The following is a 22,733-nucleotide window of genomic DNA, read 5'->3' on the forward strand; positions in this document are numbered from 1 at the left end:
TACCTAACTTGAGGGAACGAGGTACCTAACGGAACGAGATACTAACTTGAGGGAACAAGATACTAACTTGAGGGAACGAGATACTAACTTGAGGGAACAAGTTACTAACTCTAGGGAACGAGGTACTAACTCGAGGGAACGAGATACCTAACGGAACGAGTTACTAACTTGAGGGAACGAGGTACCTAACGGAACGAGTTACTAACTTGAGGGAACGAGATACCTAACAGAACGAGTTACTAACTTGAGGGAACGAGGTACCTAACGGAACGAGTTACTAACTCGAGGGAACGAGATACCTAACTTGAGGGAACAAGGTACCTAACTCGAGGGAACGAGATACCTAACTTGAGGGAACGAGGTACCTAACGGAACGAGATACTAACTTGAGGGAACAAGATACTAACTTGAGGGAACGAGATACTAACTCGAGGGAACGAGGTACCTAACGGAACGAGGTACTAACTTGAGGGAACAAGTTACTAACTCTAGGGAACGAGGTACTAACTCGAGGGAACGAGATACCTAACGGAACGAGTTACTAACTTGAGGGAACGAGATACCTAACGGAACGAGTTACTAACTTGAGGGAACGAGATACCTAACTTGAGGGAACAAGGTACCTAACTCGAGGGAACGAGGTACCTAACGAAATGAGTTACTAACTCGAGGGAACGAGGTACCTAACGGAACGAGATACTAACTTGAGGGAACAAGATACTAACTTGAGGGAACGAGATACTAACTCGAGGGAACGAGGTACCTAACGGAACGAGGTACTAACTTGAGGGAACAAGTTACTAACTCTAGGGAACGAGGTACTAACTCGAGGGAACGAGATACCTAACGGAACGAGTTACTAACTTGAGGGAACGAGGTACCTAACGGAACGAGTTACTAACTTGAGGGAACGAGATACCTAACAGAACGAGTTACTAACTTGAGGGAACGAGGTACCTAACGGAACGAGTTACTAACTCGAGGGAACGAGATACCTAACTTGAGGGAACAAGGTACCTAACTCGAGGGAACGAGGTACCTAACGAAATGAGTTACTAACTCGAGGGAACGAGGTACCTAACGGAACAAGTAACTAACTCATGGGAACTCATGAGTTAGTAACTCAGGGGGTCTAGGGGTTTAGGGGATCTAGGGGGGTCTAGGGAGGTCTAGGGTCTAGGGGATCTCCGTACTGACGGATTCGCTCTACTTCGATTTGCTTTTTAACTTCCAATTCATGTTTCATTTTGTCATGTTCAAGCTGCAACATCAGAATCTCCTTCTGTTGCTCAAAAGTTAGTCCCTGAGTCTGAAAGGACACAGCAGTAGGACTTGGAGGAGACTTCTCTTCATCTCCGGGCATAATTCCTATTTCGATTCATTTAGATTTTATAGACTCTTTTAATATTTTCTTTAATGCGCTTGTCTCCTCCAACAACCACTGAATAATGCTCAGCAATCAAGAGCAACTGCTCTTTTGTGCAGGTATCTCAGTGTGATGTGTTGTGAGTGAAAACTAAAGAAAAGACAAACAAAGTCAGCCCGGCAGGTTCTGGCAGGGATGAGTCCAGGTGAAGGAGAGAGAGAGACCAGAGCAACGCTTGATTGGGGCTTTTATGCTCAGGGCGCACCAGCATCAGGTGCTCTGCATCACGCATCTTCTCCCTTGATACCTTCAAGGACACAGGGAAGGAATAAATGGCAAATTCACACTGGCATCTCAGTAGTGAGGCTGTCACACTATACACCCGGAGATATGACGCGTTGATGGCGCGTGACCCAGCCTCATTCCCATGGGCTTTGGTCCTACAGTCTGTCAAAGTGACTTCTGTTTTCGTTTCCTCAATAGCCAGCAGAAGGAAGGGTGTGAAATCACTGCTTAAAGGTGTGGGGCGGCGAGCTAAAAAAAAATAACCGTCTGTTTCTTACTGACTATGAAGATTGATATCTTTCCAGTGGTGTATTGATCCGTGGACATGATGGGTATACTGCCCGGGTTGTGTGTGTTGTTGTTGTTGGCGCTGCTGTACGTCGCTGTAACCGAGGATACTGTAACTACGGTGTACTTCACGGATGGCGGAGATCTAACGTTAGAAGTGAGGCCTGCTTTTCCGGGACACATCAACGACATCCTGTGGAAGTTCAACGGTAATCTGCTGGCCGATTGGGTGGAGAATCTGGTTCCTCTGAGTTATGACCCCAGAATTAAAGGACGAGAAAACCTCACCATAGAGACTGGACAGCTGATCATCAACAACATGAGTAAAGAGGACGAGGGTGTGTATTCAGTGGAGATCAACGACAGAGTCCAGAGTGAGAGCTATCAAGCTAAATTGTTCAGCAAGGTCCAGATGCCCAAAGTAGTGGAGAGGACATTTACTTGTGAAGCTGAGTCTGAGAGTTGTAGGTTCACCTGTGACTCAGACACCACTGGGGCTGAACCCATCACCTACAGCTGGAAGAAGGGAGAGTGGGAGGTGTCTCGGAAGGACATCACCATCATCATCAAGGATGACTCAGGTGTGAAGACCTTCCCCTGCATGATGGAGAACCCAGTCAGCTGGGAAGAAAGTGACCCGCTCTACTGGGAGCTTAAGCCATACTACAGTGCTGCAATTTGGGTGGGTGTTTTTGTTGGTTTGCGCGTCTTAGCTGGGGCTGTGGTTGTGGTTGGTTTGGTTGTGGCATGGATAAAGAAGATAGGCCCCTTCAAGAAGCAAGGAACCAACATCACTGATCCTGCACATGGAAATGGACAGCCAACTTCTCCTCCTAGTGACAGTTCACCTAAGACAGCTGAGACCGTACCACTTCAGGATAACCCCTAAGACACAAAGTCAGACGCCAAAGAAACTGCATGAAGTTGAGGAGCTCAAACAGGCCTCAGACTACTATTTCTGCATACATGACATGTACAAACATGTAATTTTTTTGTGTATTTTTTAGCAGTCAGCTGTGTGCATCATCGACTGTTACCTGCAGCAGAGGGATTTTCATGACAACAAAGTTGTTTTTTAGAACAGCATGAAAACATGATTGTATTTTTTTTTTTTTTTTTTTTTTTAAACAGCCACCTGTATATATGTATGTATGTATGAATGTGGGTGTTTCTTCAACTAAAATCACTTTTGACTCTCCTAAGTAAAAAAAAACAATCTATGAATTTTACCCATCAGAGAAAACTAAACTTATATTAACAGATATATGATATTCTCAGTGAGTCTTTGCAGTGTGCCTGAGGATGTAAATAAGTCAATCAGACATATTGATAATGCGAGTGAAGCAGCTTTGAATATATCTGATAAGAAACCATACCAAAGAAAAGGCTGATTTAATCACCAGAAGTGAATGTAATTAAATTACCAACATTTCAGCATCTTCTGACCAGTTTCCAAAAAGTCTACATATAAAGACGTACACACTATTGCATTTAGTCGTTAAGATTTTAATCTGTAACATGTTTATTTTTTATGTTTTGTATCACTTTGTTCTTATACTAAATGTCCTTACCGCAACATTTCAATAACATTCGTATATATAAATAAATACATATTTTTAAATTCATTTTCATCAAGCTTTGTGCATTATTGTAAATATTGATATAAAAATATTTTCTAAAAATAACAACCTGAACATTTAGACAGTAACCATAGATGTCAATCTTCATACTTCCAAGAGTCGAAGTCGAAGGTGACGCCTTCAACTGTCTCTTGTTTTATACAACCAGCAGTCAAAAACTAAAACATATTCAATTTACAGTGATAGAAAAGTAGTAAAATCTCCACATTTGTGAAGTGGCAGCCAGATCATTTTGTAATTTTGCTTGATAAATTACTTCTGACAACCAATCAATTATCAAAATTGACGTTATTATTAAAAGGGTTATTAAACTCTCCATAAATGAAAATGCAGTCCAAAAAAAAGTCCCTAATACTCCGTAGTACATTGTCTCTTTGGCCCTCACTGCATTAGATTTATATACTATAAACTTAGACTATAAACTGTGTTATCTTCATCACAATGATCAAATGTTTTGCGGCTCCAGACAGATTTTTGTTGTTGTTTTTTTGCCTAAAATGGCTCTTTTGATAGTAAAGGTTGCTGACCCCTGTCCTAGACCTTTGGATAATGTGGTACACATGGAAGATTTGGCAACTTGCACATGGAATTACATTAAGTAATCACAAATAACCATGAATCTTCCCCAGTTGATTACTTACATTAAGAGATTGTTTTTGTATTGCAAGTTTTCTGAAATGTTATCTTTAAATATGCAAATGAGGCATTATATAATTCTGACTTTTGGTGAATTTAGGAGAAATCTACAGCGTTACATTATACTGTATACATCTCCCTGTGTCCCACCTGTATTTTATATCATACTTGAATGTCTGTTTACAAGTTACCAATAGTCTTATAGTGCCCCCTACTGGCACTTATAGGAACCTGCCACTGCAGACTGAGCCCAACTTTACAGTAGAAGTAGCCTGTATCAGGTGGTGTAATCAACTGGCACTCAGATCTTTATTAGTTTGGTTTATATTTTGTATTATCAATCTGCAAAGTAGCCAAAGGTATCAAATGTAGTGCAGCAAAAAGTATTTCCTTCTAAGATGTAATAAGTGGAATAGAAGTACACTAGAGTAAGTGTATTTTCTACCACCGGTCGTCATTTCTCTGTATCTGAAGATAGATCATAGTGATAAAATACCCCCGGTAGAACGGCATCCATATAACCATTCACTCATTCAAAGCATTTATGGTGAATAATAATATGCCATACTGGTAAATGTTCTGATGTGTGACCCTGTTACAGGCTAACTAAAAATAATAAAAATAGGCCCTTGCTAACCCTTTCACTTCCAAATCCTACAGTATTTATCTAACAAAGAGCACTTAGCCTTGAATGAACTTTCTAATAATAAAGACATCAGTATTCGTCCAGCGGATAAGGGTGGCGCTGTAGTTGTATTATCCAAAGAAAAATACATTGAACAGCAAAACCTGTGTTGGACTTACAGCAAGCTGCTCAGCTTTGGCTCATTTCTCAAAACAGTCTTAACTTTCTCTAAACTGAAAGTGCAGCCTTCACAACTGTTTCATGGGACATTACAACTCTATTGCATGTTTGCAAAAGGTAGTAACTCACCCAAAACACTTCGTTCATGCTCCTAAACCTCGTTATTGTTTCAGTAAATTGGCCACCAAAATGAAAAGTAATTTTGTCATCGTGTGAGCCGTCCTGGTCAAAATGTGTAGATGATTTATCCCCATGACAGTCAACCCTGGAAATGTTTTTTATATACAAATCTCTGTTTTGTTCTACTTTTTATTGACACTGACTGCTTATACTGTACGATACAAGAATGTCAGTTTTGTCTAGCTGAATGTGTAGTTAGTAGGTCAAATACAAATAATATAAATGTATATAAATGTAAGAGTTACACAGAAAAAGGATATGCACATTTGTATGTATACAGTTAATTTATTTGTGCAGCAATGTGTTGAACAGAAATTTTGCCACAAATTGACATCCATGCCAAAAAACAACAACAACAACAACAACAACCCTGCAACAATGAAAAAAAACTGCAGTAGTTCAGTTCAAAAACAACAAACTGTACCTCCTCGTCATAGATATTTATGGAGTATACATGCATGTCTGACAGATTTTGATAATTGAATGGATCATTTTGCATGTGACGGCTCAAACGATGAAAGATTGTTTAGAAGTTGTGAAGAAGACGACAATTTCACTGAGAAACAACTCATCAGTTTTGATCCATGTGCAAGTGGTTATTCTACTGACTCTTTTGTACACACGTGCTTGAATGAATAAAAAATTTGAATCTGTTGTGAACGACAAACTAATTGTTTAGAGATTTGAGCTCATTGTTTTGAAAAAAAAGATTCTCATTTGAGAATTGAGCCAAAGTTTGATGTTCTATTGAAAGAGTCGCTTGATGAGGGTTGTATCAATGATAATGAATTTGGTTTTCTAACAGTTGAACACCCTGTTATTGCTGCTTTTTACCTACTCCCCAAAGTGCACAAGGGGCCTAAAGATAACCCTTCTGGCCGTTCTATTATATCAGGTAATGGTACTCTCACAGAACCCACTTCTAAATATATTGATTCCTTTACTAAACCTTTGGTAAGAAAACTACCATCCTTTATTGAGCACACCACTGATGTGTGACTCCGGTCCCATTTCCTTGTCTAGGGGGTCTAGGCTTCTAGGGGGTCTAGGTTTCTAGGGGGTCTACGGGTCTAGGGGGTCTAGGGGTCTCCTTACTGACGGATTCGCTCTACTTCAATTTGCTTTTTAACTTCCAATTCATGTTTTCATTTTGTCATGTTCAAGTTTTGTGCAGGTATCTGAGTGTGATGTGTTGTGAGTGAAAACTAAAGAAAAGCCAAACAAAGTCAGCCCGGCAGGTTCTGGCAGGGATGAGTCCAGGTGAAGGAGAGAGAGAGACCAGAGCAACGCTTGATTGGGGCTCTTATGCTCAGGGCGCACCAGCATCAGGTGCTCTGCATCAGGCATCTTCTCCCTTGATACCTTCAAGGACACGGGGAAGGAATAAATGGCAAATCCACACTGGCATCTCAGTAGTGAGGCTGTCACACTATACACCCGGAGATATGACGCGTTGATGCGTGACCCAGCCTCATTTTAACAGAACTTCATGGTGACTTCTGCTTTCGTTTTCTCAAAAGCCAACAGAAGGCAGGAAGGAAGGATGTGAACGCACTGCTGAAGGGCGGCGAGTTAAACAAGAACCGTCCGTTTCTTACTAACTATGAAGCTCGATATCTTTCCAGTGGTGTATTGATCCGTGGACATGATGGGTAAACTGACCGGGTTGTGTGGGTTGTTGTTGGTGCTGAACGTCGCTCTAACCGAGGATACTGTAACACCTGTGTACTTTACGGATGGTGGAGATCTAACGTTAAAAGTGAGGCCTGCTTTTCCGGGTCACATCAACATCATCGTGTGGATATTCAACGGTAATCTGCTGGCCGAGTGGGTGGAAGATGAGGGTGATTACATCAGAATTAAATCCCGAGCAACCCTCACCACAGAGACTGGACAGCTGATCATCAACAAGATGAGCAAAGAGGACGAGGGCGTGTATTCAGTGGAGATCAACAACAGAGTCCAGAGTGAGAGCTATCAAGCTAAATTGATCAAGAAGGTCCAGAAGCCCAAAGTAGTGGAGAGGACATCGATTTGTGGAGCTATAGATCGTAGTTGTAGGTTCTCATGTGACTCAGACACCACCGAGGCTGAACCCATCACCTACAGCTGGAAGAAGGGAGATGGAGAGTGGAAGGTGTCTGGGAAGGACATCACCATCACCAGAGAGTATGACTCAGGTGTGAAGACCTTCACCTGCAGGATGGAGAACCCAGTCAGCCAGGAAGAAAGTGACCCGCTCTACAAGGAGCTTTTTCCATACCACGCTGTTGTTGCCATCATTGTTCTGCTCATGGCTGGCGCTATGGCTCTGCCTGTGGTTGTGGCTGGTTTGGTTGTGGCATGGATAAAGAAGACAGGCCCCTTCAAGAAGCAAGGAACCAACATCACTGATCCTGCACATGGAAATGGACAGCCAACTTCTCCTCCTAGTGACAGTTCACCTAAGACAGCTGAGACCATACCACTTCAGGATAACCCACAAGACACAAAGTCAGACGCCAAAGAAACTGCATGAAGTTGAGGAGCTCAAATAGTCCTCAGACTTCTATTTCTGCATACATGACATGTACAAACATGTAATTTTTTGTGTATTTTTTAGCAGTCAGCTGTGTGCATCATCGACTGTTACTTGCAGCAGAGGGATTTTCATGACAACAAAGTTGTTTTTTAGAACAAATTAATTGTATTTTTTATTTTTTTATTTTTTTTAAACAGCCACCTGTGTGTATAAGTATGTATGTATGTATGTGTGTATGTGTATGTATGTGGGTGTTTCTGCAACTAAAATCACTTTTGACTCTCCTAAATTAAAAAACAAAACAATCTCTATGAATTTTACCCATCAGAAAAAACTAAACTTATATTAACAGATATATGATATTCTCAGTGAGTCTTTGCAGTGTGCCTGAGGATGTAAATAAGTCAATCAGACATATTGATAATGTGAGTGAAGCAGCTTTGAATATATCTGATAAGAAACCATACCAAAAAAAAGGCTGATTTAATCACCAGAAGTGAATGTAATTAAATTACCAACATTTCAGCATTTTCTGACCAGTTTCCAAAAAGTCTACATATAAAGACGTACATATAATTGCATTTAGTCGTTAAGATTTTAATCTGTAACATGTTTATTTTTTATGTTTTGTATCACTTTGTTCTTATACTAAATGTCCTTACCGCAACATTTCAATAACATTCATATATATAAATAAATACATATTTTTGAATTCATTTTCATCAAGCTTTGTTCATTATTGTAAATATTGATATAAAAATATTTTCTAAAAATAACAACCTGAACAATTTAGACAGTAACCATAGATGTCAATCTTCATACTTCCAAGAGTCGAAGTCGAAGGTGACGCCTTCAACTGTCTCTTGTTTTATACAACCAGCAGTCAAAAACTAAAACATATTCAATTTACAGTGATAGAAAAGTAGTAAAATCTCCACATTTGTGAAGTGGCAGCCAGATCATTTTGTAATTTTTGCTTGATAAATTACTTCTGACAATCAATCAATTATCAAAATTGACGTTATTATTATTATTATTATTAAACTCTCCATAAATTAAAATGCAGTCCAAAAAAAAAGTTGTGTGAAGTGATTTTGGTGGTACTACACTGTATAATACTGAAGTTAATGAATATTCTTCTTTTTTCGGCGTTGCACTTTGTAGACGGTCCCTGACCTCTGGTCTCTCAGCCGGCTGCACATAGAGACCAATATTATGTGTTATGTGTTGATTAAAATGAGGTTGTAGCTCGTTGTCTACCTCACTACGGTTAGAAAGAGCCGTTGTTTGTGTTTTAACAACGTTTTGGTTATGAGTTATTGATCCAGGAAGTTTGCATCTTTCAATATCTTTCCAACTTTACCGAAGTACATCATCTAGGGGGTCTCCGTAGATTAGCAATGTGTGAACAGTCAGGAATGATTGGAAGAAGTGCTCTAGGAACTAACTCGAGGGAACGAGATAATAAAAGCTTTCTTCTAGGGGTCTAGGGGGGCTCCGTAGGAACTAAACCAAAAAAGGAGAAACTACACTATGTAGCCAAAGGTATGTGGACACACTTTAGTGTACATTTGATCTGGGACTGTTTTTATGTTAAACATTTATATTTGTTGTTTTATTATTTACAAAAGGTATAGCACAACGGCAAAACTATAAAGGAACTCATTTACGTATTTGGAACTATATTATCCTAGACCAGGGGTCAGCAACCTGCAGCTCTGGAGCCACATGAGGCTCTTCAGCTCCTCTCCAGTGGCTCCCTGTGGATTTATAAACATGGAAATGAATAACTGTTTTTTTGTTTACATTTTCATTTTTATTTATCATTGTTGTAGGTCTATGGTACGACGGAGTATTAGGGCCACATTGAGGGAAAAAAAAGATTTCAAGGATAAAGTCATAATATTATAAAGTAGTATATACTTAGACTATAAACTGTGTTACCTTCATCACAATGATCAAATGTTTTGTGGCTCCAGACAGATTTTTGTTGTTGTTCGTTTTGCCTAAAATGGCTCTGTTTTTTTTTTAACAGATATCACCATGAAACTTCCCCAGTTGATTACGTTATATTAAGAGATTTTTTGTATTGCAAGTTTTCTGAAATGTTATCTTTAAATATGCAAATGAGGCATTATATAATGCTGACTTTTGGTGAATTTAGGAGAAATCTACAGCGTTACATTATACTGTAAACATCTCACTGTGTCCCACCTGTATTTTATATCATACTTGAATGTCTGTTTACAAGTTACCAATAGTCTTATAGTGCCCCCTACTGGCACTTATAGGAACCGGCCACTGCAGACTGAGCCCAACTTTACAGTAGAAGTAGCCTGTATCAGGTGGTGTAATCAACAGGCACTCAGATCTTTATTAGTTTGGTTTATTAGTTGTATTATTAACCTGCAAAGTAGCCAAAGGTATCAAATGTAGTGCAGTAAAAAGTATTTCCTTCTAATATGTAATAAGTGGAATAGAAGTACTAAGTACAAGCACTTTAAAATTTTACTTAAGTACACTAGAGTAAGTGTATTTTCTACCACCGGTCGTCATTTCTCTGTATCTGAAGATGGATCATAGTGATAAAATACCCCCGGTAGAACGGCATCCATATAACCGTTCACTCATTCAAAGCATTTATGGTGAATAATAATATGCCATACTGGTAAATGTTCTGATGTGTGACCGTGTTACAGGATAACTAAACATAATAAAAATAGGCCCTTGCTAACCCTTTCACTTCCAAATCCTACAGTATTTATCTAACAAAGAGCACTTAGCCTTGAATGAACTTTCTAATAATAAAGACATCAGTATTCGTCCAGCGGATAAGGGTGACGCTGTAGTTGTATTATCCAAAGAAAAATACATTGAACAGCAAAACCTGTGTTGGACTTACAGCAAGCTGCTCAGCTTTGGCTCATTTCTCAAAACAGTCTTAACTTTCTCTAAACTGAAAGTGCAGCCTTCACAACTGCTTCATGGGACATTACAACTCTATTGCATGTTTGCAAAAGGTAGTAACTCACCCAAAACACTTCATTCATGCTCCTAAACCTTGTTATTGTTTCAGTAAATTGGCCACCAAAATGAAAAGTAATTTTGTCATCGTGTGAGCCGTCCTGGTCAAAATGTGTAGATGATTTTTCCCCATGACAGTCAACCCTGGAAATGTTTTTTTATATACAAATCTCTGTTTTGTTTTACTTTTTATTGACACTGACTGCTTATACTGTACGATACAAGAATGTCAGTTTTGTCTAGCTGAATGTGTAGTCAGTATGTCAAATACAAATAATATAAATGTATATAAATCTAAGAGTTACACAGAAAAAGGATATGCACATTTGTATGTATACAGTTAATTTATTCATGTAGCAATGTGTTGAACAGAAATTTTGCCACAAATTGACATTCATGCCAAAAACAACAACAACAACAACAACAACAACAACAACAACAACAACAACCCTGCAACAATGGAAAAAAACTTCAGTAGTTCAGTTCAAAAACAACAAACTGTACCTCCTCGTCATAGATATTTATGGAATATACATGCATGTCTGACAGATTTTGATAATTGAATGGATCATTTTGCATGTGACGGCTCAAACGATGAAAGATTGTTTAGAAGTTGTGAAGAAGACGACAATTTCACTGAGAAACAACTCATCAGTTTTGATCCATGTGCAAGTGGTTATTGTACTGACTCTTTTGTACACATGTGCCAAAACACGTGCTTGAATGAATACAAAATTTTAATCTGTTGTGAACGACAAACTAATTGTTTAGAGATTTGAGCTCATTGTTTTGAAAAAAAAAGATTCTCATTTGAGATTTGAGCCAAAGTTTGATGTTCTATTGGAAGAGGCGCTTGATGAGGGTTGTATCAATGATAATGAATTTGGTTTTCTAACAGTTGAACACCCTGTTATTGCTGCTTTTTACCTACTCCCCAAAGTGCACAAGGGGCCTAAAGATAACCCTCCTGGCCGTTCTATTATATCAGGTAATGGTACTCTCACAGAACCCACTTCTAAATATATTGATTCCTTTATTAAACCTTTGGTGAGAAAACTACCATCCTTTATTGAGGACACCACTGATGTGTGACTCCGGTCCCATTTCCTTGTCTAGGGGGTCTAGGGGTCTAGGGGTCTAGGGGTCTAGGGGACTAGGGGGTCTAGGGGTCTAGGGGGTCTAGGGGTCTAGGGGACTAGGGGGTCTAGGGGTCTAGGGGGTCTAGGGGTCTAGGCGGTCTAGGGGGTCTAGGGGTCTAGGGGACTAGGGGGTCTAGGGGTCTAGGCTGTCTAGGCGGTCTAGGCGGTCTAGCCAGTCTAGGGGTCTAGGGGACTAGGAGGTCTAGGGGTCTAGGCGGTCTAGGGGGTCTAGGGGTCTAGGGGACTAGGGGGTCTAGGGGTCTAGGCGGTCTAGGCGGTCTAGGCGGTCTAGGCGGTCTAGGCGGTCTAGCCAGTCTAGGGGTCTAGGGGACTAGGAGGTCTAGGGGTCTAGGCGGTCTAGGCGGTCTAGCCAGTCTAGGGGTCTAGTGGTCTAGGGGATCTAGGGGTCTAGGGGGTCTAGGGGTCTACGGGTCTAGGGGTTCTAAGGGTCTAGGGGTCTAGGGGTCTAGGGAGTCTAGTGGTCTAGGGGGTCTAGGGGGTCTAGGGGGTCTAGGGGTCTAGGGGTCTAGGGAGGTCTATGGTCTAGGGGGTCTCCGTACTGACGGATTCGCTCTACTTCAATTTGCTTTTTAACTTCCAATTCATGTTTCATTTTGTCATGTTCAAGCTGCAACATCAGAATCTCCTTCTGTTGCTCAAAAGTTAGTCCCTGAGTCTGAAAGGACACAGCAGTAGGACTTGGAGGAGACTTCTCTTCATCTCCGGGAAGGACGCAGTGAATGATTGTAAACCAAAGATATTCATTATCTATTTATAGTACAGAAATAACTACAAATGTGGAGCGTGTCAGTCAGTAACATCAGTAATGTAGATGTGGATGTGTGAGCATGATGAAGTGTGATGTGTTGTGAGTGAAAACTAAAGAAAAGCCAAACAAAGTCAGCCCGGCAGGTTCTGACAGGGATGAGTCCAGGTGAAGGAGAGAGAGAGACCAGAGCAACGCTTGATTGGGGCTTTTATGCTCAGGGCGCACCAGCATCAGGTGCTTTGCATCACGCATCTTCTCCCTTGATACCTTCAAGGACACAGGGAAGGAATACATGAGGTTGTCGTGAGGTGAGGCCGTCACACTATACCCCCGGATTTATGACACGTTGATGACGCGTGACCCAGCCTTCTTTCTATGGACCTTGGACTTTGTTACCGTTTCCTCAACAGCCAGAGCAGAAGTAAGGAAGGAAGGAAGGCAAGGTGTGAACGCATTGCTGAAGGGCAGCGAGCTAAAAACGAGTCGTTTTTGCTGACTATGAAGATCGATATCCTCCCTGTAGTGTATTGATCCGTGGACATGATGGGGAAACTGACCGGGTTGTGTGTGCTGTTGTTGGTGCTGAACGTCGCTCTAACCGAGAATACTGTAACCACGGTGTTCTTCACGGATGGTGGAGATCTAACGTTAAAAGTGAGGCCTACTTTTCCGGGTCACATCAACATCATCGTGTGGATATTCAACGATAATCTGCTGGCTGAGTGGGTGGAAGATGAGGGTTATTACCTCAGAATTAAAGGACGAGCAAACCTCACCACAGAGACTGGACAGCTGATCATCAACAAGATGAGCAAAGAGGACGAGGGTGTGTATTCAGTGGAGATCAACGACAGAGTCCAGAGTGAGAGCTATAAAGCTAAATTGATCAAGAAGGTCCAGAAGCCCAAAGTAGCTCTAGGGACATTGACTTGTGAACCTTATTCTGATAGTTGTAGGTTCTTCTGTGACTCAGACACCACCGAGGCTGAACCTGTCACCTACAGCTGGAAGAAGGGAGATGGAGAGTGGGAGGTGTCTGGGAAGGACATCACCATCACCAACAAGGATGACTCAGGTGTGAAGACCTTCACCTGCAGGATGGAGAACCCAGTCAGCCGGGAAGAAAGTGACCCCGAACCCATCCTGCTCTACAAGAAGCCTAAGCCAGACAACAGGGGTTTAATTGTGATGGGTGTTTTTTTTGGTTTGCTCGTCTTAGCTGTGGTAGGTGTTTTTTTTGTGTGTTTTTTTGTGTGGTTTTTTGTGCGTTTTTTTGTGCGTTTTTTTTGTGTGGTTTTTTGTACTAAAGAAGATAGGCCCCTCCCAGAAGCACATGGAAATGGACAGCCAACTTCTCTCTCCTAGTGACAGTTCACCTAAGACAGCTGAGACCGTACCACTTCAGGCTAACCCACAAGATACAAAGTCAGACGCCAAAGAAACTGCATGAAGTTGAGGAGCTCAAATAGTCCTCAGACTTCTATTTCTGCATACATGACATGTACAAACATGTTAATTTTCTGTGTATTTTTTAGCAGTCAGCTGTGTGCATCATCGACTGTTACTTGCAGCAGAGGGATTTTCATAACAACAAAGTTGTTTTTTAGAACAAATTAATTGTATTTTTTATTTTTTAATTTTTTTTAAACAGCCACCTGTGTGTATAAGTATGTATGTGTGTATGTGTATGTATGTGGGTGTTTCTGCAACTAAAATCACTTTTGACTCTCCTAAATTAAAAAAAAAACAATCTCTATGAATTTTAACCATCAGAGAAAACTAAACTTATATTAACAGATATATGATATTCTCAGTGAGTCTTTGCAGTGTGCCTGAGGATGTAAATAAGTCAATCAGACATATTGATAATGTGAGTGAAGCAGCTTTGAATATATCTGATAAGAAACCATACCAAAGAAAAGGCTGATTTAATCACCAGAAGTGAATGTAATTAAATTACCAACATTTCAGCATCTTCTGACCAGTTTCCAAAAAGTCTACATGTAAAGACGTACACACAATTGCATTTAGTCATTAAGATTTTTATCTGTAACATGTTTATTTCTTATAGTTTTCATTACTTTGTTCTTATACTAAATGTCCTTACCGCAACATTTCAATAACATTCATATATATAAATAAATAAATATTTTTAAATTCATTTTCATCAAGCTTTGTGCATTATTGTAAATATTGATATAAAAATATTTTCTAAAAATAACAACCTGAACATTTAGACAGTAACCATAGATGTCAATCTTCATACTTCCAAGAGTCAAAGTCGAAGGTGACGCCTTCAACTGTCTCTTGTTTTATACAACCAGCTGTCAAAAACTAAAACATATTCAATTTTCAGTGATAGAAAAGTAGTACAATCTCCACATTTGTGAAGTGGCAGCCAGATCATTTTGTAATTTTTGCTTGATAAATTACTTTTGACAATCAATCAATTATCAAAATTGACGTTATTATTAAAAGGGTTATTAAACTCTCCAGAAATGATAATGCAGTCCAAAAAAAAGTCCCTAATACTCCGTCGTACATTGTCTCTTTGGCCCTCACTGCATTAGACTTATATACTATATACTTAGAGTATTAACTGTGTTACCTTCATCACAATGATCAAATGTTTTGCGGCTCCAGACAGATTTTTGTTGTTGTTTTTTTTGCCTAAAATGGCTCTTTTGATAGTAAAGGATGTTGACCCCTGTCCTAGACCTTTGGATAATGTGGTACACATGGAAGATTTGGCAACTTGCACATGGAATTACATTAAGTAATCACAAATCACCACATCACATATCATCATGAAACTTCCCCAGTTGATTACTTACATTAAGAGATTTTTTTTGTATTGCAAGTTTTCTGAAATGTTATCTTTAAATATACAAATGAGGCATTATATAATGCTGACTTTTGGTGAATTTAGGAGAAATCTACAGCGTTACATTATACTGTAAACATCTCATTGTGTCCCACCTGTATTTTATATCATACTTGAATGTCTGTTTACAAGTTACCAATAGTCTTATAGTGCCCCCTACTGGCACTTATAGGAACCGGCCACTGCAGACTGAGCCCAACTTTACAGTAGAAGTAGCCTGTATCAGGTGGTGTAATCAACAGGCACTCAGATCTTTGTTAGTTTAGTTTATATGTTGTATTATTAATCTGCAAAATACCAAAAGTATCAAATATAGTGCAGTAATTTCCCTCTAAGATGTAACAAGTGGGATAGAAGTAGAATGGAAATACTACAAGTATGTTAAAATGTTCCTTAAGTACACTAGAGTAAGTGTATTTTCTACCACCGGTCGTCATTTCTCTGTATCTGAAGATAGATCATAGTGATAAAATACCCCCCGGTAGAACGGCATCCATATAACCGTTCACTCATTCAAAGCATTTATGGTGAATAATAATATGCCATACTGGTAAATGTTCTGATGTGTGACCGTGTTACAGGCTAACTAAACATAATAAAAATAGGCCCTTGCTAACCCTTTCACTTCCAAATCCTACAGTATTTATCTAACAAAGAGCACTTAGCCTTGAATGAACTTTCTAATAATAAAGACATCAGTATTCGTCCAGCGGATAAGGGTGGTGCTGTAGTTGTATTATCCAAAGAAAAATACATTGAACAGCAAAACCTGTGTTGGACTTACAGTAAGCTGCTCAGCTTTGGCTCATTTCTCAAAACAGTCTTAACTTTCTCTAAACTGAAAGTGCAGCCTTCACAACTGCTTCATGGGACATTACAACTCTATTGCATGTTTGCAAAAGGCAGTAACTCACCCAAAACACTTCATTCATGCTCCTAAACCTTGTTATTGTTTCAGTAAATTGGCCACCAAAATGAAAAGTAATTTTGTCATCGTGTGAGCCGTCCTGGTCAAAATGTGTAGATGATTTATCCCCATGACAGTCAACCCTGGAAATGTTTTTTATATACAAATCTCTGTTTTGTTCTACTTTTTATTGACACTGACTGCTTATACTGTACGATACAAGAAAGTCAGTTTTGTCTAGCTGAATGTGTAGTTAGTATGTCAAATACAAATAATATAAATGTATATAAATGTAAGAGTTACACAGAAAAAGGATATGCACATTTGTATGTATACAGTTAATTTATTTGTGCAGCAATGTGTTGAACAGAAATTTTGCCACAAATTGACATCCATGCCAAAAAACAACAACAACAACAACAACAACCCTGCAACAATGAAAAAAAACTGCAGTAGTTCAGTTCAAAAACAACAAACTGTACCTCCTCGTCATAGATATTTATGGAGTATACATGCATGTCTGACAGATTTTGATAATTGAATGGATCATTTTGCATGTGACGGCTCAAACGATGAAAGATTGTTTAGAAGTTGTGAAGAAGACGACAATTTCACTGAGAAACAACTCATCAGTTTTGATCCATGTGCAAGTGGTTATTCTACTGACTCTTTTGTACACACGTGCTTGAATGAATAAAAAATTTGAATCTGTTGTGAACGACAAACTAATTGTTTAGAGATTTGAGCTCATTGTTTTGAAAAAAAAGATTCTCATTTGAGAATTGAGCCAAAGTTTGATGTTCTATTGAAAGAGTCGCTTGATGAGGGTTGTATCAATGATAATGAATTTGGTTTTCTAACAGTTGAACACCCTGTTATTGCTGCTTTTTACCTACTCCCCAAAGTGCACAAGGGGCCTAAAGATAACCCTTCTGGCCGTTCTATTATATCAGGTAATGGTACTCTCACAGAACCCACTTCTAAATATATTGATTCCTTTACTAAACCTTTGGTAAGAAAACTACCATCCTTTATTGAGCACACCACTGATGTGTGACTCCGGTCCCATTTCCTTGTCTAGGGGGTCTAGGCTTCTAGGGGGTCTAGGTTTCTAGGGGGTCTACGGGTCTAGGGGGTCTAGGGGTCTCCTTACTGACGGATTCGCTCTACTTCAATTTGCTTTTTAACTTCCAATTCATGTTTTCATTTTGTCATGTTCAAGTTTTGTGCAGGTATCTGAGTGTGATGTGTTGTGAGTGAAAACTAAAGAAAAGCCAAACAAAGTCAGCCCGGCAGGTTCTGGCAGGGATGAGTCCAGGTGAAGGAGAGAGAGAGACCAGAGCAACGCTTGATTGGGGCTCTTATGCTCAGGGCGCACCAGCATCAGGTGCTCTGCATCAGGCATCTTCTCCCTTGATACCTTCAAGGACACGGGGAAGGAATAAATGGCAAATCCACACTGGCATCTCAGTAGTGAGGCTGTCACACTATACACCCGGAGATATGACGCGTTGATGCGTGACCCAGCCTCATTTTAACAGAACTTCATGGTGACTTCGGCTTTCGTTTTCTCAAAAGCCAACAGAAGGCAGGAAGGAAGGATGTGAACGCACTGCTGAAGGGCGGCGAGTTAAACAAGAACCGTCCGTTTCTTACTAACTATGAAGCTCGATATCTTTCCAGTGGTGTATTGATCCGTGGACATGATGGGTAAACTGACCGGGTTGTGTGGGTTGTTGTTGGTGCTGAACGTCGCTCTAACCGAGGATACTGTAACACCTGTGTACTTTACGGATGGTGGAGATCTAACGTTAAAAGTGAGGCCTGCTTTTCCGGGTCACATCAACATCATCGTGTGGATATTCAACGGTAATCTGCTGGCTGAGTGGGTGGAAGATGAGGGTGATTACATCAGAATTAAATCCCGAGCAACCCTCACCACAGAGACTGGACAGCTGATCATCAACAAGATGAGCAAAGAGGACGAGGGCGTGTATTCAGTGGAGATCAACAACAGAGTCCAGAGTGAGAGCTATCAAGCTAAATTGATCAAGAAGGTCCAGAAGCCCAAAGTAGTGGAGAGGACATCGATTTGTGGAGCTATAGATCGTAGTTGTAGGTTCTCATGTGACTCAGACACCACCGAGGCTGAACCCATCACCTACAGCTGGAAGAAGGGAGATGGAGAGTGGAAGGTGTCTGGGAAGGACATCACCATCACCAGAGAGTATGACTCAGGTGTGAAGACCTTCACCTGCAGGATGGAGAACCCAGTCAGCCAGGAAGAAAGTGACCCGCTCTACAAGGAGCTTTTTCCATACCACGCTGTTGTTGCCATCATTGTTCTGCTCATGGCTGGCGCTATGGCTCTGCCTGTGGTTGTGGCTGGTTTGGTTGTGGCATGGATAAAGAAGACAGGCCCCTTCAAGAAGCAAGGAACCAACATCACTGATCCTGCACATGGAAATGGACAGCCAACTTCTCCTCCTAGTGACAGTTCACCTAAGACAGCTGAGACCATACCACTTCAGGATAACCCACAAGACACAAAGTCAGACGCCAAAGAAACTGCATGAAGTTGAGGAGCTCAAATAGTCCTCAGACTTCTATTTCTGCATACATGACATGTACAAACATGTAATTTTTTGTGTATTTTTTAGCAGTCAGCTGTGTGCATCATCGACTGTTACTTGCAGCAGAGGGATTTTCATGACAACAAAGTTGTTTTTTAGAACAAATTAATTGTATTTTTTATTTTTTTATTTTTTTTAAACAGCCACCTGTGTGTATAAGTATGTATGTATGTATGTGTGTATGTGTATGTATGTGGGTGTTTCTGCAACTAAAATCACTTTTGACTCTCCTAAATTAAAAAACAAAACAATCTCTATGAATTTTACCCATCAGAAAAAACTAAACTTATATTAACAGATATATGATATTCTCAGTGAGTCTTTGCAGTGTGCCTGAGGATGTAAATAAGTCAATCAGACATATTGATAATGTGAGTGAAGCAGCTTTGAATATATCTGATAAGAAACCATACCAAAAAAAAGGCTGATTTAATCACCAGAAGTGAATGTAATTAAATTACCAACATTTCAGCATTTTCTGACCAGTTTCCAAAAAGTCTACATATAAAGACGTACATATAATTGCATTTAGTCGTTAAGATTTTAATCTGTAACATGTTTATTTTTTATGTTTTGTATCACTTTGTTCTTATACTAAATGTCCTTACCGCAACATTTCAATAACATTCATATATATAAATAAATACATATTTTTGAATTCATTTTCATCAAGCTTTGTTCATTATTGTAAATATTGATATAAAAATATTTTCTAAAAATAACAACCTGAACAATTTAGACAGTAACCATAGATGTCAATCTTCATACTTCCAAGAGTCGAAGTCGAAGGTGACGCCTTCAACTGTCTCTTGTTTTATACAACCAGCAGTCAAAAACTAAAACATATTCAATTTACAGTGATAGAAAAGTAGTAAAATCTCCACATTTGTGAAGTGGCAGCCAGATCATTTTGTAATTTTTGCTTGATAAATTACTTCTGACAATCAATCAATTATCAAAATTGACGTTATTATTATTATTATTATTAAACTCTCCATAAATTAAAATGCAGTCCAAAAAAAAAGTTGTGTGAAGTGATTTTGGTGGTACTACACTGTATAATACTGAAGTTAATGAATATTCTTCTTTTTTCGGCGTTGCACTTTGTAGACGGTCCCTGACCTCTGGTCTCTCAGCCGGCTGCACATAGAGACCAATATTATGTGTTATGTGTTGATTAAAATGAGGTTGTAGCTCGTTGTCTACCTCACTACGGTTAGAAAGAGCCGTTGTTTGTGTTTTAACAACGTTTTGGTTATGAGTTATTGATCCAGGAAGTTTGCATCTTTCAATATCTTTCCAACTTTACCGAAGTACATCATCTAGGGGGTCTCCGTAGATTAGCAATGTGTGAACAGTCAGGAATGATTGGAAGAAGTGCTCTAGGAACTAACTCGAGGGAACGAGATAATAAAAGCTTTCTTCTAGGGGTCTAGGGGGGCTCCGTAGGAACTAAACCAAAAAAGGAGAAACTACACTATGTAGCCAAAGGTATGTGGACACACTTTAGTGTACATTTGATCTGGGACTGTTTTTATGTTAAACATTTATATTTGTTGTTTTATTATTTACAAAAGGTATAGCACAACGGCAAAACTATAAAGGAACTCATTTACGTATTTGGAACTATATTATCCTAGACCAGGGGTCAGCAACCTGCAGCTCTGGAGCCACATGAGGCTCTTCAGCTCCTCTCCAGTGGCTCCCTGTGGATTTATAAACATGGAAATGAATAACTGTTTTTTTGTTTACATTTTCATTTTTATTTATCATTGTTGTAGGTCTATGGTACGACGGAGTATTAGGGCCACATTGAGGGAAAAAAAAGATTTCAAGGATAAAGTCATAATATTATAAAGTAGTATATACTTAGACTATAAACTGTGTTACCTTCATCACAATGATCAAATGTTTTGTGGCTCCAGACAGATTTTTGTTGTTGTTCGTTTTGCCTAAAATGGCTCTGTTTTTTTTTTAACAGATATCACCATGAAACTTCCCCAGTTGATTACGTTATATTAAGAGATTTTTTGTATTGCAAGTTTTCTGAAATGTTATCTTTAAATATGCAAATGAGGCATTATATAATGCTGACTTTTGGTGAATTTAGGAGAAATCTACAGCGTTACATTATACTGTAAACATCTCACTGTGTCCCACCTGTATTTTATATCATACTTGAATGTCTGTTTACAAGTTACCAATAGTCTTATAGTGCCCCCTACTGGCACTTATAGGAACCGGCCACTGCAGACTGAGCCCAACTTTACAGTAGAAGTAGCCTGTATCAGGTGGTGTAATCAACAGGCACTCAGATCTTTATTAGTTTGGTTTATTAGTTGTATTATTAACCTGCAAAGTAGCCAAAGGTATCAAATGTAGTGCAGTAAAAAGTATTTCCTTCTAATATGTAATAAGTGGAATAGAAGTACTAAGTACAAGCACTTTAAAATTTTACTTAAGTACACTAGAGTAAGTGTATTTTCTACCACCGGTCGTCATTTCTCTGTATCTGAAGATGGATCATAGTGATAAAATACCCCCGGTAGAACGGCATCCATATAACCGTTCACTCATTCAAAGCATTTATGGTGAATAATAATATGCCATACTGGTAAATGTTCTGATGTGTGACCGTGTTACAGGATAACTAAACATAATAAAAATAGGCCCTTGCTAACCCTTTCACTTCCAAATCCTACAGTATTTATCTAACAAAGAGCACTTAGCCTTGAATGAACTTTCTAATAATAAAGACATCAGTATTCGTCCAGCGGATAAGGGTGACGCTGTAGTTGTATTATCCAAAGAAAAATACATTGAACAGCAAAACCTGTGTTGGACTTACAGCAAGCTGCTCAGCTTTGGCTCATTTCTCAAAACAGTCTTAACTTTCTCTAAACTGAAAGTGCAGCCTTCACAACTGCTTCATGGGACATTACAACTCTATTGCATGTTTGCAAAAGGTAGTAACTCACCCAAAACACTTCATTCATGCTCCTAAACCTTGTTATTGTTTCAGTAAATTGGCCACCAAAATGAAAAGTAATTTTGTCATCGTGTGAGCCGTCCTGGTCAAAATGTGTAGATGATTTTTCCCCATGACAGTCAACCCTGGAAATGTTTTTTTATATACAAATCTCTGTTTTGTTTTACTTTTTATTGACACTGACTGCTTATACTGTACGATACAAGAATGTCAGTTTTGTCTAGCTGAATGTGTAGTCAGTATGTCAAATACAAATAATATAAATGTATATAAATCTAAGAGTTACACAGAAAAAGGATATGCACATTTGTATGTATACAGTTAATTTATTCATGTAGCAATGTGTTGAACAGAAATTTTGCCACAAATTGACATTCATGCCAAAAACAACAACAACAACAACAACAACAACAACAACAACAACAACAACCCTGCAACAATGGAAAAAAACTTCAGTAGTTCAGTTCAAAAACAACAAACTGTACCTCCTCGTCATAGATATTTATGGAATATACATGCATGTCTGACAGATTTTGATAATTGAATGGATCATTTTGCATGTGACGGCTCAAACGATGAAAGATTGTTTAGAAGTTGTGAAGAAGACGACAATTTCACTGAGAAACAACTCATCAGTTTTGATCCATGTGCAAGTGGTTATTGTACT

The 22,733-nt window shown here is 39.2% G+C and overlaps 4 protein-coding genes and 1 long non-coding RNA gene across 5 annotated transcripts in view; 4 read left to right on the plus strand and 1 right to left on the minus strand.

The window, feature by feature from the left end:
• LOC141774452 (uncharacterized) overlaps nucleotides 1-22,733 on the minus strand; it is a 393,135-nt gene that overhangs the window by 22,325 nt on the left and 348,077 nt on the right. The window lies entirely within an intron of this gene.
• On the plus strand, nucleotides 1,877-7,280 carry LOC141774424 (T-lymphocyte surface antigen Ly-9-like). The gene is made up of 2 exons (XM_074647092.1): nucleotides 1,877-2,891; nucleotides 7,270-7,280. The coding sequence occupies exon 1, from the start codon at nucleotides 1,977-1,979 to the stop codon at nucleotides 2,826-2,828; it is 852 nt and encodes a 283-aa protein (XP_074503193.1). The 5' UTR covers nucleotides 1,877-1,976; the 3' UTR covers nucleotides 2,829-2,891; nucleotides 7,270-7,280.
• LOC141774423 (CD48 antigen-like) lies at nucleotides 6,663-8,437 on the plus strand. The gene has a single exon (XM_074647091.1). The coding sequence runs from the start codon at nucleotides 6,846-6,848 to the stop codon at nucleotides 7,716-7,718; it is 873 nt and encodes a 290-aa protein (XP_074503192.1). The 5' UTR covers nucleotides 6,663-6,845; the 3' UTR covers nucleotides 7,719-8,437.
• LOC141774425 (CD48 antigen-like) lies at nucleotides 13,094-14,774 on the plus strand. The gene has a single exon (XM_074647093.1). It carries the CDS (start codon nucleotides 13,194-13,196, stop codon nucleotides 14,016-14,018), a length of 825 nt encoding a protein of 274 aa, XP_074503194.1. The 5' UTR covers nucleotides 13,094-13,193; the 3' UTR covers nucleotides 14,019-14,774.
• Nucleotides 18,005-19,739, plus strand: LOC141774426 (CD48 antigen-like). Its single transcript, XM_074647094.1, has one exon. It carries the CDS (start codon nucleotides 18,148-18,150, stop codon nucleotides 19,018-19,020), a length of 873 nt encoding a protein of 290 aa, XP_074503195.1. The 5' UTR covers nucleotides 18,005-18,147; the 3' UTR covers nucleotides 19,021-19,739.

Source organism: Sebastes fasciatus, chromosome 9, assembly GCF_043250625.1.
Source record: "Sebastes fasciatus isolate fSebFas1 chromosome 9, fSebFas1.pri, whole genome shotgun sequence".
Classification (NCBI taxonomy): Eukaryota; Metazoa; Chordata; class Actinopteri; order Perciformes; family Sebastidae; genus Sebastes; species Sebastes fasciatus.

Coding starts and splice junctions, on each gene's coding strand:
- LOC141774423 (XM_074647091.1), top strand. CDS start 6,846: ATGATGGGTAAACTGACCGGGTTGTGTGGGTTGTTGTTGGTGCTGAAC.
- LOC141774425 (XM_074647093.1), top strand. CDS start 13,194: ATGATGGGGAAACTGACCGGGTTGTGTGTGCTGTTGTTGGTGCTGAAC.
- LOC141774426 (XM_074647094.1), top strand. CDS start 18,148: ATGATGGGTAAACTGACCGGGTTGTGTGGGTTGTTGTTGGTGCTGAAC.
- LOC141774424 (XM_074647092.1), top strand. CDS start 1,977: ATGATGGGTATACTGCCCGGGTTGTGTGTGTTGTTGTTGTTGGCGCTG.